Genomic DNA, 17,275 nt, shown 5'->3' with positions numbered 1-17,275 from the left:
ATAAACGAGATTATCCAAGTTTCTATAAATAAGGAAGGACCGTAACACATGCTGTTAGCACCAAAACATTTTCGGCTTAACAGCTGTGGGATCTTAAAATCCTGTCAAAAGGGATTATAGATTGACAGATATCATCAATAGTCGGATTGTACTTGACAGGTTTAAAGATTAGCGAACGTTTTGGACGGAAACGGGTGAAATCAATTTCTCTTAATATTATTATTTTAGTTCTGAGAGGCAATAAAAGAAAAAAAAAATTATAGACCACACGTGGATTCCTTATAAAGAAACTTTAATGTAGTTTATTATAGAGTTATTTACATGATTTGTAAGTAATCTTGTTATTCTAGTAAATTGAAATGAAATACATGTGCAATACAAATATATATAACTGGAGGTCGTATGTAGGACAAAGCTGACATTCCGGCAAGATATTACCTGACTATATGACTATCTTGGTGGAACGACGTATTAACTTGAGGGAACAACATATAGTATCATAAGGGAACTAGTATCTTGAGGGAACGACATAAAGTATCTTAAGGGAACAACATAATACATAGAGGGAACAAGATAACTTTCTTGTAGGGTCGACAAAATATCTTCAGGGGCGGATCCAGACGCTTTGATGAAGATGTGCCATACGAGGTTCCGCCGAAAGGGGTGCTAGGACATTATGTCCCATTTTTTTGTCAATTTTACACATGAAAATGACAAACTTTTCTATAAAAAGGGGTGCCAACCCCTTGAACCCCTCTGGATCTTGTGCCTCCTGAGATTTGAACCTACCCGGAATCTTTTAGAAGACATGCTTATTTCTACTACAAATAACCATCATAATTTAAAGTACACCATTAACTATGCACTTTAAATTGTGCCACTTTATTTGCAGCTCGATTGATTATTTCCATTTCTTTTTTATTATTCGAATTTTTCCTTTCTTTCATGGATATGATTTCTAGAATAACCCAATTTGTTTTATTGCTTGGAATGCGTCGGATACAAGAACGCAATTACATGTATTCACAATGCTATTTTTGTAGGGGGAGGGGCGGGGTCCTCACTAGCTTTCACTAAAATCTAAAAATAGATGCGGGTGAAAGTTCCATTATCTAACGCAATGTTGCTAAAAACACGTATATAGCTTTTAAATTTTTATAATCAAACCCATCATACCATGCGAACTTTCTGTCTGTAAATTAAGGCTCAAAAAGAGGGATAATTTTTCAAACATCAATTTTTCAGTATCCAATCTAAGCCTTAAGTGACCAATAAAATATACATATATATGGACTGCTAGCTTTCAAATTAGATACTTTTGGTTCCTTACTGTTCGCACATTTTATTCTGAAAATATTTTTTTTATTATCCACCAATCGTAAACATTTCTGTATTTTCTCTTGGGCTTCATGTTGGTGTAAAGATCTGGCTGAAAACCTACGAGACATAATTGCCCTATTGTAAAAGAGTAATCAAGGGAACCAAGGCTATAGCGGTAATCAAAAGAATGCAATCCAGGGACAAAGACCAGACATTGAAAACATGTGCAGACATACACAACAAAAAGCACAAAGTAACTAAAATCATACACACGAAGCAACAAAAGCAAATGAATAACTCGGACCCCATTAAAAACTGGGAGCATGGACCAGGGGCACCGTTAGGGTAAGCGTCCTCTACTTTTCTAGAAACACCCGTCGAGTTCCGTAGTAGAGGAATGAAAAACTATGACACGTTGAACATATCAGTTTTCATGGCGCAGATGAATATACCGTAACGATCCACGAGTTCATGAAGACGACCATGAAACTTCTGCAGTGATAACTTCAATCTTGTAGCAACATAACCCTGTTCCAGAAGCCTATTTGTCATTATTCTAGCGCGATACAAAAAGTCTGCGTAGTTTCGGCAAGCTCTGGCATAATGTATGAGTTGTGATATGAAGTCCATATGCAGGTGCTGAAGGGATGTTGCCACAGATGAATGGGAAATGGACAATTCTGAATGAAAAGTCATCACGTTTGTCGTAAAGTTTGGTCAATATTTTTCCTTTATCATCGATTTCTAAGTGTAGGTCAAGATATGAGGCTGACTTCAAAGTGTCTGTAGTATCCTTTATCTCAAGTTCTTTGGAGTAGATGCGATGTATCAAATCCCCAAAATCAGGATTGGTTAAAGATAATATTGTACATCATCTATATAGCGGAAACTGAGATTAAAGGATCTAGCTAAACGATATTCTCTCTTTCGGATCAGATCAGCTATAAAGTCAGCCTCATCAGAGTGAAGTAATAGGTCAGCATGTAGAGGAGCACAATTTGTTTCCCTTTGGAATGCCGATCGTTTGTTGAAAAACGCGTCCACCACACTGGACAAATATGCTGTCGATTAAGAATTCCAGCATTTTGTAAACATCTTCTTCTGTATATTTGGAAGATAATTTGGTATTATTTCTCACAAAGTATGAGGAATCTCTACCAAGAACTTTATATTTGCATCTAGGTGTACCATCTTTTTTTTAAACAATGATGTATAATGTTTTTAAGTCGGAATTGTAACTAAGTATGGGGAATAGAAGCATACGGTTTTGAAAAATTATAGGTTTTAATGCTATTATATTCTGATACATGTGATAGCCTTTAACTGATTGTCTCCAAAAGATCTTTCGAATTTTCCATTGATCAGGATCCACATTGAATTAATACCACTACGGGAGTAACAAGTGTTGTGGTAGGACTGCAGACCCTCTTTGACAGCTGTGAGTATAGAAGTTAAAAGTTTTGGAAGAGGTTTGGTGGTACATTTTCAGACCCAGCTATGTAACGTTGTTGGTATGGATTCTTGTGGAGTTTAGGAAATAAATGACGCTCACTATTCGTATGGTAAATGGGAGATAACTCAATAGCTGAACTGGAAGCTTCATCCTTCTCTCCCCTTTGTTCGACTGGCTATTATGTCCATTTAATTAAATAATATACATTTATGTACCTGTACTCTGCTCAGTTGAAGTCCTGTGAAGGGTGTTGATTCTAGAGTTACACTTTAGTAAATTAAATATTAGTTTAGTATTAAATCAATTTATAAAGAATGTGGTGAACTAAGGAAGCCTTCCATAACACCTTTAATCCAATTAGGAAAATCAAATTTCAAGGAAAAAAATCAACTCAATTTTATTGGCTGTTCCGTCCGCTGGACTCGAACTCATACCACTGGGACGTCTATGACGTTTTCACGAAGTCCAACGCCCAAGTAGACCATTCGTCCATCTAGGCTACATGAAAAAATACCTGCCACTGGCCAGGTCATTCCTCCTCGTAGGATAAATATAGGATTTATCCGGCAAGCGAAAGCCATGTTTTCATATAGCCAAGCAGGCCGAATGGTATAGAGGCTGGACTTAGTGCAGGCGATGTTGCCATAGATGTCACAGTGGTACGAGTTCCGAGTCTTGCACTGGGAACAACCGGCAATAATTTGCAAAACAAATTAGACACTTTTGAACATACTATTAGTATTTAGACTTTTATATTATACTTCCTATATTGACACAGGTTTTTATTCGCTTGGAAAATGTTTATTTCAGCTTGACATTTTTACCGCTTAATTGTTATAGTGAACACTTTGTGTCACCTGAAAAGCCAAAATGTCGATTCCAGGGTGGCACTGCCGTCAGTTTACTTTATTCTTGCGATACTGTTATGGACTAAAGTAAACCATAAATATTCAATTAATTCAAACTTTCAAACTGTAGATATTCCAACGATATAGAAAGAAATAAAGTAAAAGTGTAAAGTGAAAGTATCCCCAACAGAATTTAATTTCTGATGTAACACGCTTTTTGATTGGATAAACAATTGTGTCCATCATCTCATAGACCAATATTTGTTATGTGACTGTGACTTCATCAACCTACTTGGTGATTTACTCCTTAAATGTTGATAGTAACATTAAATCATATGAAATGACTGTTATATTTTTTGGGTCTATTTGAAATAGCCCAAATGCCCAAAATAACATGCCTAGCAGGTTATTTATTGTGCACCACGTGACTGAGATTATTTCCTGATAGACAGAAAAAATGTAACAGTCATTCCTTAACTAATCTGATTCGTTTTAATTTCGTATCTTTTTTCAGTATTTTCTGCATACAAACACATTCAATATTTTAATATGGATATCAGTTTGGTGGGTACATGCGGTTAATTCTAACTGTACACAAAAGACTTATTGCAGAAAAGTTTATCGAATTCACAAAACGCGTTACATTCAGTACTGAAATCTATAATATTGAAGGTGACTTTGTTGATAAAAAAACTTACATGCACAAATTATGAATAATATATCATAACATCTGTTTAAACGATAACTACATCTTACAATAATGCTATAAAGTAAACCATACACAGGATAAATCAGTAGTCTTTATCATATTGCATAATTTTGTTGTAGCCATTCTTTTAGTTGATCGTAATTCTTGTCATGCCACGCTTTATTGTTTTCTATTGTTTCGATTCCTTGTCTGAATCCACTCCATGGATCTGAAATATCATTGTGCTCCTCCATCCAACTTTTTACCTGGATATTAATTACATAATCTAATATTAACCAATTTTCAACTATTTCTAAGGTGTTGTTTTTTCATAATAAAAAATGACAGGTACACTATAATTGACACAGTCTTCAAACTCTTCAAAATATTCCTGTCAGTTACGTTATACAAATCAGACAGGTTGGGGTTTAGCCATAACGATGAAGATAATGCAGTCATCAGTTTATAATTATTACTACATGTATGACTAGTCTAATGCGTCGATAAACTATAAGATTTGAAAGACCTATTCACTTTTTGTGTCGACAGAATCTAAATTTTCCTCTTATGTACCAGATGTAAAATGATTTTCTTGTATCTTGGCGAATGCTTGTAGGAAACACGATAACATGAAAACAAAAATGTTCAATGCTGAGTAATCAAGTTTAAAAATTATGAAATATGCTGATAAAAATATTTTGATTTGTATTTCCTAATTTATAATTTTTTATTCTTTGTCTTGAAAAACTTGAAATACTTTATACCATCGATAGGTCATATTCTGTATGGAACCACCTACACATTCCTATAACAATTTGGTTTAGAGCATAACTGCTTATACCAGAACTGTAACGAAAAAAAAAATGTTAACGTAGAAAATATCAAGCAATATTTAAGTACCATTCTGTTTAAGAATCGGGCAATGGGTGGCACATCATAATTCTCAGTTTGGTCTTTTTTGCCTCGTATATATTCAATACATCTTGAAAACAACTCAAAAGATATCTAAATTTTTCCTGAAGCATCTGTGACGTAGATATTGTTTGATTGCTTATATAAAAGAAAGAGCGGAAAAAACTCCCGCCATTTTTTCCATAGTAAAATTTCAACTAATTTGACCTATCACTATCTTAAAAAGGCAAACTTTACAAAAAAATGATGGTTATTTCTGGAGGTTATCGGGTATAAATATTTGGTTAATGTAATAAAATCTCTGTGTTTTTTTCCTTCATGTACCACACCTTAAACACATTTTGCCCGATTTTTAGACGGAGAAGTACTTAAAAACTAAGAATAAGTGTATGAATTCTAAATACATCTTAATGAAATATTGCTTTGTTCCGATAATTTAAAAATGAATATATATATATATATTAATCGTCTAAATGATAGTCAACAATCACTCTTACGGGGTGATGGATCGTTAAAAACGATGCGAAACATAACAATAATTTAAATAAACGTCTAAATATGTTTAACATCACCAGAAGATGGTAAAATTTAAATTCTGATAATAGATATCCTTCCTCAGCATAAAACTATATGAGCATAAAACTCACAAAGTTCAAGATCAAAACAGATTCAGAAGCTGAATCGCGTACGCTGTGGGTGATTGTACCTTTATCAAAGGCTCATATAAGCAACTGATGAGGAGCCTGAATGAAAATAACAAAGAGGGTCTTTTTATCAAAGTTACAATTAACTGTGGAAAACAATTAAAAAAAAAATAAAAAGTCCAAATATAGTGGTACGGCGTATTGATGTATAGCAAGTAGTGCTGTACCAGCCTTAGATCCAAGACCTAAAAATGAATTATTTTTTCTCGTTAATTCCATCTGGAGAAGTTGTTTGCAATTTCTTCATCCAAAAGCTTTCCCGAGATACTCTTTTACATTTTGACCAGTTTTTATTATGTTCTATGATCGTCACAACAATGTTGTGGAGATCCTCCTGGGTGTGTTCGGCAGATCTAAGATGGCGACTTAGAGGGAGGTCTGGTTTGCATTTGTAGTCACTGCGATGACCATTCATACGCCTGTTGAAAGGTTGTTCTGTTTCGCCAACGTACTGCATACCACATCGGCACTGGAGAAGGTATATGGTATTTTCGGTTTTGCAAGTTACGTCGATGTGGTATGCAGTACTTAAGGCTTCCCCCCTTACCACTGGAGAAAAATCCAATAGATTTCATCACAGATGGAATAACATTCTTTTTAATGGTTCTTTGAGTCTGATGGATTTATTATATCAGAAATCAAAGCATCAACTAGCTAATTTCAACATATCTCGTCAAAATTTACTTAAAAATGCTCGTTCTTTTCTATCTGATTTTGAACTTTGTAATATTCAGAGACGATTAGTCGAAATCCGAGCTATTCAATCCAAGAAATTAAGAAGTAAACAACTTCACAAATTCACACGAGACGGCGTAAACATCTTTAACAATATAGAAGCACATAATATTTTGTCACAGGACAAAACTACGTCTAAAAAGTCTCGTAAACGCAGATTTAAGAGAAAATCTAACTTGAAACGAATTTCCACCACGACAATTGTCAACCCTTCATCTTTTACTCTCTCTGAACTGAAACCAGTATTTTATCTAAAGGTTTGAATTTCTGTCCCACCCCTAACAATATAGATGAAGTTCAACTTGAAGATGACCTGGATAAATTTGCTAGATCCCTCAGGCTCAAAGAACATTTTGCTAACAAACATGAAGACCAAGATATGGACCCTGACAGTTCTGACTCCGACCATGAAGAAAGTGATATATACACTCGAAATTTCAAAAAGAAAAATCAAATAAATGTGGCACGCTAGAAAATGTCATTGACAAAATAAAATCAGATATCAAACACTTATCCAACAACTACATTCCATCTTTCTTCAACATTACGCCCGATGAGAAAAAAGCAATACAATCGTTGAAAAACCGTGACGATATAGTTATAAAACCAGCAGACAAAGGCAGCGCCATAGTAGTTATGGATAAAATAACTACATCTCAGAAGCTATGCGTCAACTTTCGGATGAAAGATTTTATAAAAAAGCTACCCAGTGACCCTACTAAATCTTTCAGTGAGAAAATCACTTCAGAACTGAACAAAATGTTCAAGGACGGCAGCATTACAGAAGAACAGTTCGAATATTTAAAACCAGAGGATCCAAGACCCGGACGTTTTTACCTTCTACCTAAAATTCACAAAAAAGATATCCCTGGACGACCCATAGTTTCTGCTAATAGTCACCCAACCGAAAAAATTTCTGAATTTGTGGATTACCATCTCCGACCCCTTGTTCAAAAGCTCCCGTCATATTTAAAAGACACCACGGACTATCTGAGGAAAATGGAATCAATGAATCCTTTACCTCCCGAAACACTTCTGGTCTCCCTTGATGTCACTTCACTCTATACTAATATCCCACACGATGACGGTATAGAAGCCTGCAGAGAAGCTTGGGAATCACGAGATATTTTGGACCCCCCTACCGACTGCCTAGTTAATTTACTCACTTTAGTTTTGAAGTGTAACAACTTCACTTTCAACGACGAACACTACCTCCAAATCAATGGTACAGATGTGGGAACGAAAATGGCTCCTTCGTATGCTAACATCTTCGTGGGTAAATTAGAAAATCAAATAATCTCAACATCTTTATCGAAAGCCCTCTCTTGGTTCCGATTCATTGATGATGTTGACATGAAATGGACTGAGTCGAAACCAAATTTAGACAATTTTATCACACATGCCAACAATGTTCATCCATCAATCAAATTCACCCATGAAATTTCTGACACTAAAATCACATTTTTTGATACTACTACGTTTGTAAAAGACGGGGGAATGTCCATGGATCTTCACAGCAAACCAACTGATAGTCACCAATACTTATCTCCTCGAGTTCAAACCTAAGAAAAAGAACAAAAGGGTCCCTTTTGTGCTTACATACCATCCAGCCTTTGGGAAACTCTCGCAGTTACTGCATTCAAATTGGAAAGACATTCAAAAACATCCCAAGCTCTCCAAGTTCTTTCCGGGGGCCCCGGTCCTGGCATTCCGTATTATTATCTTACATAATAACATTTAAATGAAGTGTCCCATACTACCATACATCGTGTACTAAGTTACAGCCCTAGATTAATCCTACGAGGAGGAATGACCCGGCCAGCGAAAGCTATATTTTTATAGCCTAGCTTGCCGAGTGGTCTAGGGCGCTGGACTTCGTGCATGCGGTGTTGCCATAGATGTCACAGCGGTACGAGTTCGATTCCCGCGGAGGGAACGACCAAAAATTTACATCGCAAATTTGACAGTCCTCAAATCGTTGGGAATTTTTCAGACCTTTCTATACGTTTAAATATCTTCCCTGTATCAATTTAATCCGATGGAGCAGTGTAGCGAATAGAGCCGTCACATTCTGAGACGTTATATATATATATATATATGTTTTTTACCAACCAGCCCTTAGAGGCTTTTGATGCTCCTTATATTGAATAAACTTAAAGTTATACTTTACTAGCATGCGGATTCCTCACACATTAACCCGCGATCAAGTCTAGAATACCCAAAACGTTGATACCCGTGGGCAAATAAATACCGGTTTACATATTAAACTACCAATGGGGATATTCAATACGAGGCTTATATTTAATATTAAGTAATTTGTTTTGCTTTTGATGATGTAATACAATTTACATGTTGAATGGTGCAAAAGAAATATTTATTTGTTGCGCGAATTAAATGTATTCTTCTGGTGCAAGTGTAATATCACTATTTGTCTAAATTGGCGCGAGTTGATGCTCTCGACAAAAGCAACATTAATCTATGAAGTAGGATTTAAAAAAGAAAACAACGCAAATAAAAAGTAAATATTAAACCCTAACACAACTTCAGATATAGAAAACAGATAATAGGTAACCGTTCAATGGTCCTTACTTCTGTAGCACTCCCTTTGTATTTTTATACAAAGAATCTGATTTGTATTTACCTTTTAACTAGATACTTCCAGTTTGCACGAACAAATTTCCATGCCAAGGGTAACCCAAAAGGATTTGCTGCTACACCTAAAATTACGAATCGAGCATCCTGCGAACGAATATTCGTGATATTTCCTCGTCCAATGCTGTCGTCTAAAAATCTGAAATATAAATAATGAGCTTATTACAAGAATAATAAGAAGTGGGTGATAAGCACAAATATCGCATTAACCATGTCCTCAATAGTAAAAAAAAACCCAGAAGCAATGGTATTCATTTGATTAAGGTATAATAAAAATTTGTTGACAGAAAATTACCTGTATTAGTGTTTTTGAAGTTAGAGACATTTGATTGTCACCACAATCTTCTTTCCCTACAGTCAACGACCTTCTAAACAATCCACAGGACATCAAACATATGACTTGAAGATGACAATATTTTTTGTGTGAAAGACATCATGGGAAACAAATTAAAAAAGCAATGTTTATATTTTTATAATTTGATATAAAGAGTATATTTTATTTCGTGTTTTGTTATAGTAATTAGTTTAGTGATTTCCTAATCTGAGTTTATAGATAAAACACAGTGTAGGTCATAGTTCTCTATAAAGTACTTAGAAAAGTCATTTTGTAATTCATAATTTGTTTTGGAATTATGATGTGATGGAGCATAGTTGGTGAAAATTTGGAGATAAATGTAGGTCGATGGAGGACCGATGTAGGAAGAATGGAGGAATGATGGAGGAGAATAGTATATAAAGTGATTGCTTTATTGAGTTGGGGGAGACTCAAATTGGTTGTTGAGAGAGACCCATTTTAGTCGTTGAGAGGTACAAAAGGGTACATATGTTAAATGAGACTATTAAGGATGTTTTGGTCTTTGGACATTTTTATGTGACTTTTACTGGGAACTGATCACCTTTTAGCAGCATTACTTGCCATCACTGGAAGTAATGGCCTGTTGTAGCAAATGGGATTATATTTTTAAGCAGCATTGCTTGTCGTAACTGGAAGTAATGGCCTGTGGTAGCGATAGCATATGAGATTTTTGTTTTTAGCAGTATCGCTTGTCGTAACTGGGAGTAATAACCAGTGGTAGCACATGAAATTATACCTTTTATCAACATTGCTTGTTGTAACTGGAAGTAATGGTCTGTGGTAACATATGGGATTATACCTTTTATCATCATCATTTTTTGTAAACCAGAACTAACTGCAAGCGAATCTGTCGATAACACGTATAAACATTACATTCGAAGATGGCAGAGTTGAAACTACCAGACCAAGCAGTACTCGTTATTCAGAGAGACTCGATATTCATGAAATAAACTTCTCTTTGATTGCTGATCATATGATGAAAGAAGTGGAAGGAAATTTAAAAGATGAAAATAAAAGTTATGTTAGTGCCGAAAGTGATGATCGACATAAAATCATTTTCATAGGACGTTCGATCAAATATTTTTTTAAAATTTTATTAAGGAAACTTGAAAATTTACTCACTGGTTTGTTATAGACTATGTAAGTTAGAATGTTAGTTAAAATGATGGAGATTGAGGGGTTGTAAAATTGTGGTGTAAATGGGAAATTTATACCATTAAAGCGCTGTAATGCAGTGCAAACGAGAGTGAACGAACCCTGTTATTATATTGAGTTAACTCCTTGATGATGAGCATTACCTACTTCTTGCAACACACCAGCCGTAATTGACACCATATAGGTCTCAGCATCGTAGTAATTTTCCCATAGACTTCTATAGTGAAGTGCATATTTTTAGGATTTTTTTTAAAAATATGAAAATTGATTCAAGAAAACTTTCACTTATGTAGCATTTCTAAGGACATGTGAAAATAATTTCCCGCAAAGAAAATAGGGTGAGTCCACGAAGATCGGACAGAAAAGTAGTCTTGAACTATAAATAGCCATTTTCCCTACTTTCACTTTCGTTTTGCACTCACCAAACCAACCTTTTCAGTGGAACATTTTTATGATATTATGTTAGATTTTCTTTTAAAAAAGTTCTTCATCTTACAGTGTGATGTTTGCTCTATTTTATAAGTCATTGTTCATATCTTTTGACAAAACATTAGTTTGTAGAGAGGCAAAAAGAAAATGCACTATATTTTTATAGCATCCATGTTTTGATGTACACCCGCTCAGGGATATGCAATACGATACTGGTACCTATATAAGAATGCTGGAATGTAGCATCAAAGGCAAGGATAGACGACAACTTGGAAATCAAAGTAAAGTTTTGATTTTTTTTCAAATTTTGAAAATAATTTAAAATTATTTGTAAGCATTCATTAAATTTATTGACAGTTTTTGATGCCGTCTGAAGTTTGAAGCCAGATTATTCCTCAGAATAAAGTTGAGCTGCTTTTTGTGGGAGATGCTAAGCCAGTTATTACTTAATAAGAAAGAAAAAAAATATATATCCTGAAACAAATTATTTTATGGCCTAACTGATGTCACCGGTTTATTCACGTTTCTCCAACATTTAATTATTAGACTATAACAACATCAATTAATGTTAGGGATTATGGGGTCCTCAAAAGGGTTTGAATGTTTAAATCTACCTGTATTTTACTTTTTTTAACTAAGTAAAATACTTTATCGATTTTTTGTTTGTTTGATCACAGTATTGTTTTTATTTTATATAGACGATGTAACCGAACATTGGATAGAGGGACAAGACAATCTCATGTATCACTAATAAACTGATGCTGAATATGCATATGAGGAAAAATGTAAATTTTAAGTGGTTACAGAGTATTAAAAAACTTTTGATGAGTGTGGTCTATCAAATACTTGGTTAACGCGAAATGTTTTGAACATTGAATAGATAAAATGCAAGGTAAATTATGTCTTACTGATCAGTACAATTTTGGCACGAAAGTATCACAATTGGTGCGAAAACTGCAATCAATAAGCACTTAGTTTTGAAGAATATTTTAAAATTCCCGATGAAAATCACTGAAAAATTTGACGAGAAACTTGGAGCTATAGACGGGAAACTAAACTTAATAATTTACCTGATATCGATGCCATGTGTGTTGAATTTACGAATACATTTAGTAATTTGGCCAGGGAATTTATACCAACAAAAACAATTCTCATACGTGATAAAGATAAACCTTGGTTTAACTGCACTATCAAAAAAGAAATTAGAATTCGTGATCGATTGAGGAAAAAAAGGTTAATAATATGAAGAAGATTACAAAGGAAAAAAATTGAAAGTAATTTAGGTCATATGCTTCTAGAAAATCTCTTAACTCTAAAACCTATTGGAAAATCATGAAAAGTCTATTGAGGTCCAGTAAAGCAAACAGCTGTATTCCACCTCTTCGTAACATTATAAACGATTCTGGTATAAATGAAATAGCATATGATGATAATGATAAATGCAGACTATTGAATAATTATTTCAGTTCAATTTCAAACGTATATGAACAATAAGAATGTTTTACAATATACAAAATGGCAATGCTCCAGGCTATCTCCGCGAACTTATCCCCCTCCTGTTCAGAGTACAACAGTCTATTCGCTACAAAATGGATCTGATATTATATTACCCTTCTGTATCATTAACTAGTGAATCATTCATACCATCTGCTATAACAGAATAGAACAATTTAAGTGAAGACGTGCGAAATGTGAATTCAATGTCAAGATTCAAATGTGCAATCCGAAGCAAAACTAGACAATCCCCAATATTTTAATTACGGCCCACGTATATGTTCTTATATATGCATTGTATATCATTGATGGGAGAAGACTTCATAAGTTGGTAAACTTGTGTCCTATCCCTTTTGTAGAGTTAACAAATAAAATTGTTGTAAAACTAAAGTATATTATTGTGTCTCTAGTCAATGAAATCATTCGAAATATCATCCAACATTTTTTATTGGAAAAAGTAAAATACAGGTAAATTTAAGCTATCAAACCCTTTTGAGGACACCATAATCCCTATAACCTTGATTGTTGAGGTAGTCTAATACATAAATGTTAGAGAAACGTGAACACACTATGATTACTAGCCATTTCCTAAATCTATCATTTCAAAACCAGTCAATCATGACTCACTTTTCACTTCCCCTTAAACTTTCAAAGATATATCGTTAATTTAAGCAAAATTCCTTTGACGTGTATTTGCTAATAATGCTTGTATCGGCACTTGATACAAGAAATTATGGTGTCAGTTTTTAATAAACATGCGCCAACAACCGGCATTGAAATACCTTTTTTGGGGAGGCAAATGAAATTTCGTTTTAATATGACGATGCAACGACCGGCAAATTTGTACTTGCAACCGTTACTGTAAATAATATTTAATATATGTCATACAAATACAAAAGAAAATACGGTACAGTTACGAAAATATCACAAATATCTTTAAGGCTAGAAACCACTAATTCCACTTCCCATAGGCTTCTATGCTAATTTCCAATATTCAATGGCTTCTCTGGACTTTACCTTAACTTTAACCTGCAGAGGACTATATATCAGCATGATTCTACATATGTCAGCTCACAATCGTCAGAATGGCATGTGGGGTTAGCAGACTTGCAGTGCAGTACTGGTCACCGGAAGTGAAGGGTCTATAAATAGCATGGGAAATCCCAGTGTTTTCACAAGATAGGGGTTTATTTAAAAATCATTATGGAGATTAGGCTTCACATCACAAGAAGCAAAATGCACCTATAAAATGTACAGAAATGTTTTTCCTTTCAGAAACTGTTTAATTTTTTTAAATAAGATGAGTACTTTTTTCACAGCACTATCGGGAACAGGGGTAATTTCTGCGTAGGACTATTTTTGCGTACGTTCCAAATGCTCATTGGTTGAATTGGTGGTCTGTAACCTTTAATATCTATCCTGACACGGTATAATAAATTAATACGGTATACTTTTTTAACCTACAATGAAGATTTATTGCATTCTTATATGCACATTTAAATATCGTCTACTCACGGTTGAAGAAAGACTATGCGGAAAAACCATGACGCTCTTACGAGTTACGTACGTGTCTTGTAAAGTAGTTACTATAAAGTACTATTTTAAAATAAACATAGCACATTGAAGGTAACCAGATAACTGACCATGTTCATCGTCCTTTGGACTTCGAGCTTACTACAAGAAGTTACTTTATTTCCGAGAGAACTGGCAAAATCGTCACTGATTACCATTGTAGAATTTATTCAATCCTTAAAATAATTCTGATAATCCTCACAACAAATTTATTTTGAAGAATGCAAACCTTCCCGTTACATCACTTCATCAACTAACGCGCGTACTAAATTTTGCCTGGACCGCATCACAAATCGTGACGATCAGTGGTCATCTAATAAAATAGTCCACACGTAATTAATGCTTTTGGGTAATATCTTTAATGCATATTTCAGAGAATATACATCATTTTCTTTTATAAATAGCAAATTACCGATAAAAAGATAAATGACATTTTGTTTTAGATAGTGACTTCATCACGTTTATTATCAGGGCTCCCCGTAGCGGGCTCACCTGATCTGAACCGTAATAAAGTCCTATATTATTTAACTCGAATAATTCAAACCCTCACCATCATCGATTCTCTCCGACTCACAGGCGTAAATGTTGCGATCGATAGTGAGTGGAATATAACGACTGAATTATTCGGGTTATATATTATTAGTCCTTTATTTATCTTGTTGCAAGTTAAAGATTTCTCTTGCTTGCAAATCGTGAAAAATAGGGCATAAATGGAACATTAAGTGATACCCTACCATATAATGGTAAAAAAAGGGGTGACAAAATGGCCGCAAATTAAATATGATAGCTTCAAGTGTATTAATAGTCCGCATGCCAACACAGTGGAAGCCTTGGAAACACTGAGAGCTTGGTTTCAGTCTGACAGGAAGTTACGTCGTGCGCAACTTTTCATGCAGAGCTAGACAGTTTCATATTTTTACTAAAATACTTTAATTATAAGGTGTTAAAAAGAAATTAAACTAAGATACTTTTTTGTTGATGATATGCCACAAAAATAGGCCTTTCTGACTTTAGCCAAAACTAAGTACGAACGCTAAGTACATGCACTAGTAATACCGGTCTCACTAATTAGCGACAAGAGGTGTCAAGAAATCCCAAGATGTGACAAGAAGCGTCAAAATGTCTAAAAAAGCGAAAAGACGGGGAAAATATCGATTTTTGAAAATACGTATATGTTCAACTTCGTATAGCTACACGTAGGTCTGTCTCAATTTCCAGAAGTCAATCAGTGCTCACTGAAACCAAAGTGAACTGCGAGAGTCATTTGGTCAAAACATATTATATTAAACAGTTGTAAAACTCAGTGTGACTTGTGGCTTTTTAAAAGATTTGTGATTATTCATAATTGTAAAGTGTAATTTCGTATCCTAGTTTGTTTTTTGTTTTCCTCAAACTATATTTGAAGAAAAAAAAACCAAAGAATCTGCTCTGCGCTTGTTTTAAAGATGAAAAAATATCACTTCCGAAAAAACATACATTTCTATAAATACGCCTTTCAGTCATTCGTTTCAGAATCCCTCCTTTCTATATAGAACGTTGCTGACGATTTTTCGTTATTCTGTACTTACCTTTGCAATACCCAAGTTTCTTTTGTACAGCTCAGTGAATCAATAAAAACTCTTTGATCAGCAGAAGAACTGTTTGCGTATCTACTATACAGGAAATCCCAGTCTTCGTCAGTCCCTTCTTTCAATGCTGTACATAATACTGTGTATTTTATGTCTGGTTGTATGCTGAACAAATTGACATAAATTAAAATTTAGTGTGGAAAATAAATAAAGTAATAATAACGATAATAAAATTACACAAACCTAATATCTTTTAACTGATAATTAGGGTTAAAACCCCATAAATCAATAAAATATTTATGTAGGCATTGAACCGGTAGGTACAATTTCATAGAAATTAGTTACTAATGTTGTAGCTTAGTAACCAAAAAAAAAAATCGTTTTGGTTTTTTTCAGCCATTAACTCCCAAATGATATAAATCTCATTTAGACCTTTTTGGTGTAGTACATTGTGGAATTAGGTACTTATACTTTATTGATATTGTTAAATGTAATGAAATACTAGTTTTTGGCCCCTTTTTGGCACAGATGGAGTCATAACCCTTGAAAGTAATCATTGTCCTTTGTGATATGACCCTTGCTATATGAAGAACCACCTACTTTTATTCACGTTATCGCAAGTGTAATTAGACGACGACGACGACACGGACTACAGCGTCATATTATAATGCAGAAGTTTGCAGCCGATTTTTCATGACCTTATGAAAAGAATTAATATGCATGACGGTCATATGTAACCAATATTCCGGATTGACGACAAGCATTGTTAAAACAAAAATAGACAAAACAGGTGTGTCGTCTCTCCTGTTCACTGGGGTAGTTCTATAGCACACCCAAATATAGAACTTTTTATATAGAAAAATCTAGAGGTAACGGTAATATTTTTACATTGTTCCAACAAAAATAAGCTTTTCGTGGTGATGTAGTGATATAGACATTTGAATTATCTATCGAATGATTCAAATTTTGAAACGTTTTTGTCTTGCAAGATTTCTTATGGAATATTACAAAATCCTATTTTTGATAAATTCTGACTATGAAAATCGCCACAAGTAATCAAAAGGACCCCAGAAGTATTAATAGTTATAGTTCTAAACAGAAAATACCAAATAAATCGTTATTATCGAAGCACTAATATTATAACATTTAACATTGAATCAAGCCAGCACTCCACAGTTTAGTTTAGTTTCCCACTTTTGGCTAGGGATGAAAAATGACATAAATGGAAACCGGTGTTTGCTATAGTGATTAAAAATGAAGAATCTATTGTTGATAAAACATTTTCTGAAAAAAGGGGACTTTTAAAAGTATTTTGCAATGTTTTATATATTTTCAATGTTGAAGGGGCTTTTTTTCAATGACAATTTGACTTCATTGTGAAAGTGAAAGT

At 34.2% G+C, this 17,275-nt stretch overlaps 1 protein-coding gene across 4 annotated transcripts in view; it reads right to left on the bottom strand.

The window, feature by feature from the left end:
* Positions 1-2,585: 2,585 nt before the first annotated feature.
* Positions 2,586-17,275, bottom strand: part of LOC148605558 (aminopeptidase N-like) — a 61,057-nt gene continuing 46,367 nt past the window's right edge. For 3 of the 4 annotated variants that reach the window (XM_088548622.1, XM_088548624.1, XM_088548625.1), the window contains 4 exons: positions 15,886-16,050; positions 9,302-9,451; positions 5,074-5,155; positions 2,586-4,575 (listed from right to left, as the gene is read on the bottom strand). In XM_088548622.1, coding sequence (XP_088404748.1) covers positions 4,426-4,575; positions 5,074-5,155; positions 9,302-9,451; positions 15,886-16,050 — 547 coding nt within the window. In that variant the 3' untranslated portion in view covers positions 2,586-4,425. The remainder of the gene's footprint in view (positions 4,576-5,073; positions 5,156-9,301; positions 9,452-15,885; positions 16,051-17,275) is intronic. The other variant, XM_088548623.1, reaches the window with a different exon arrangement.

Source organism: Perna viridis, chromosome 10 (assembly GCF_037379345.1).
Source record: "Perna viridis isolate PV_CMFRI_1.1 ecotype Kerala chromosome 10, ASM3737934v1, whole genome shotgun sequence".
NCBI lineage: Eukaryota > Metazoa > Mollusca > Bivalvia > Mytilida > Mytilidae > Perna > Perna viridis.
Note: the sequence above shows the minus strand (reverse complement) of the source record. Positions and strands in the feature narration are given on the sequence as shown.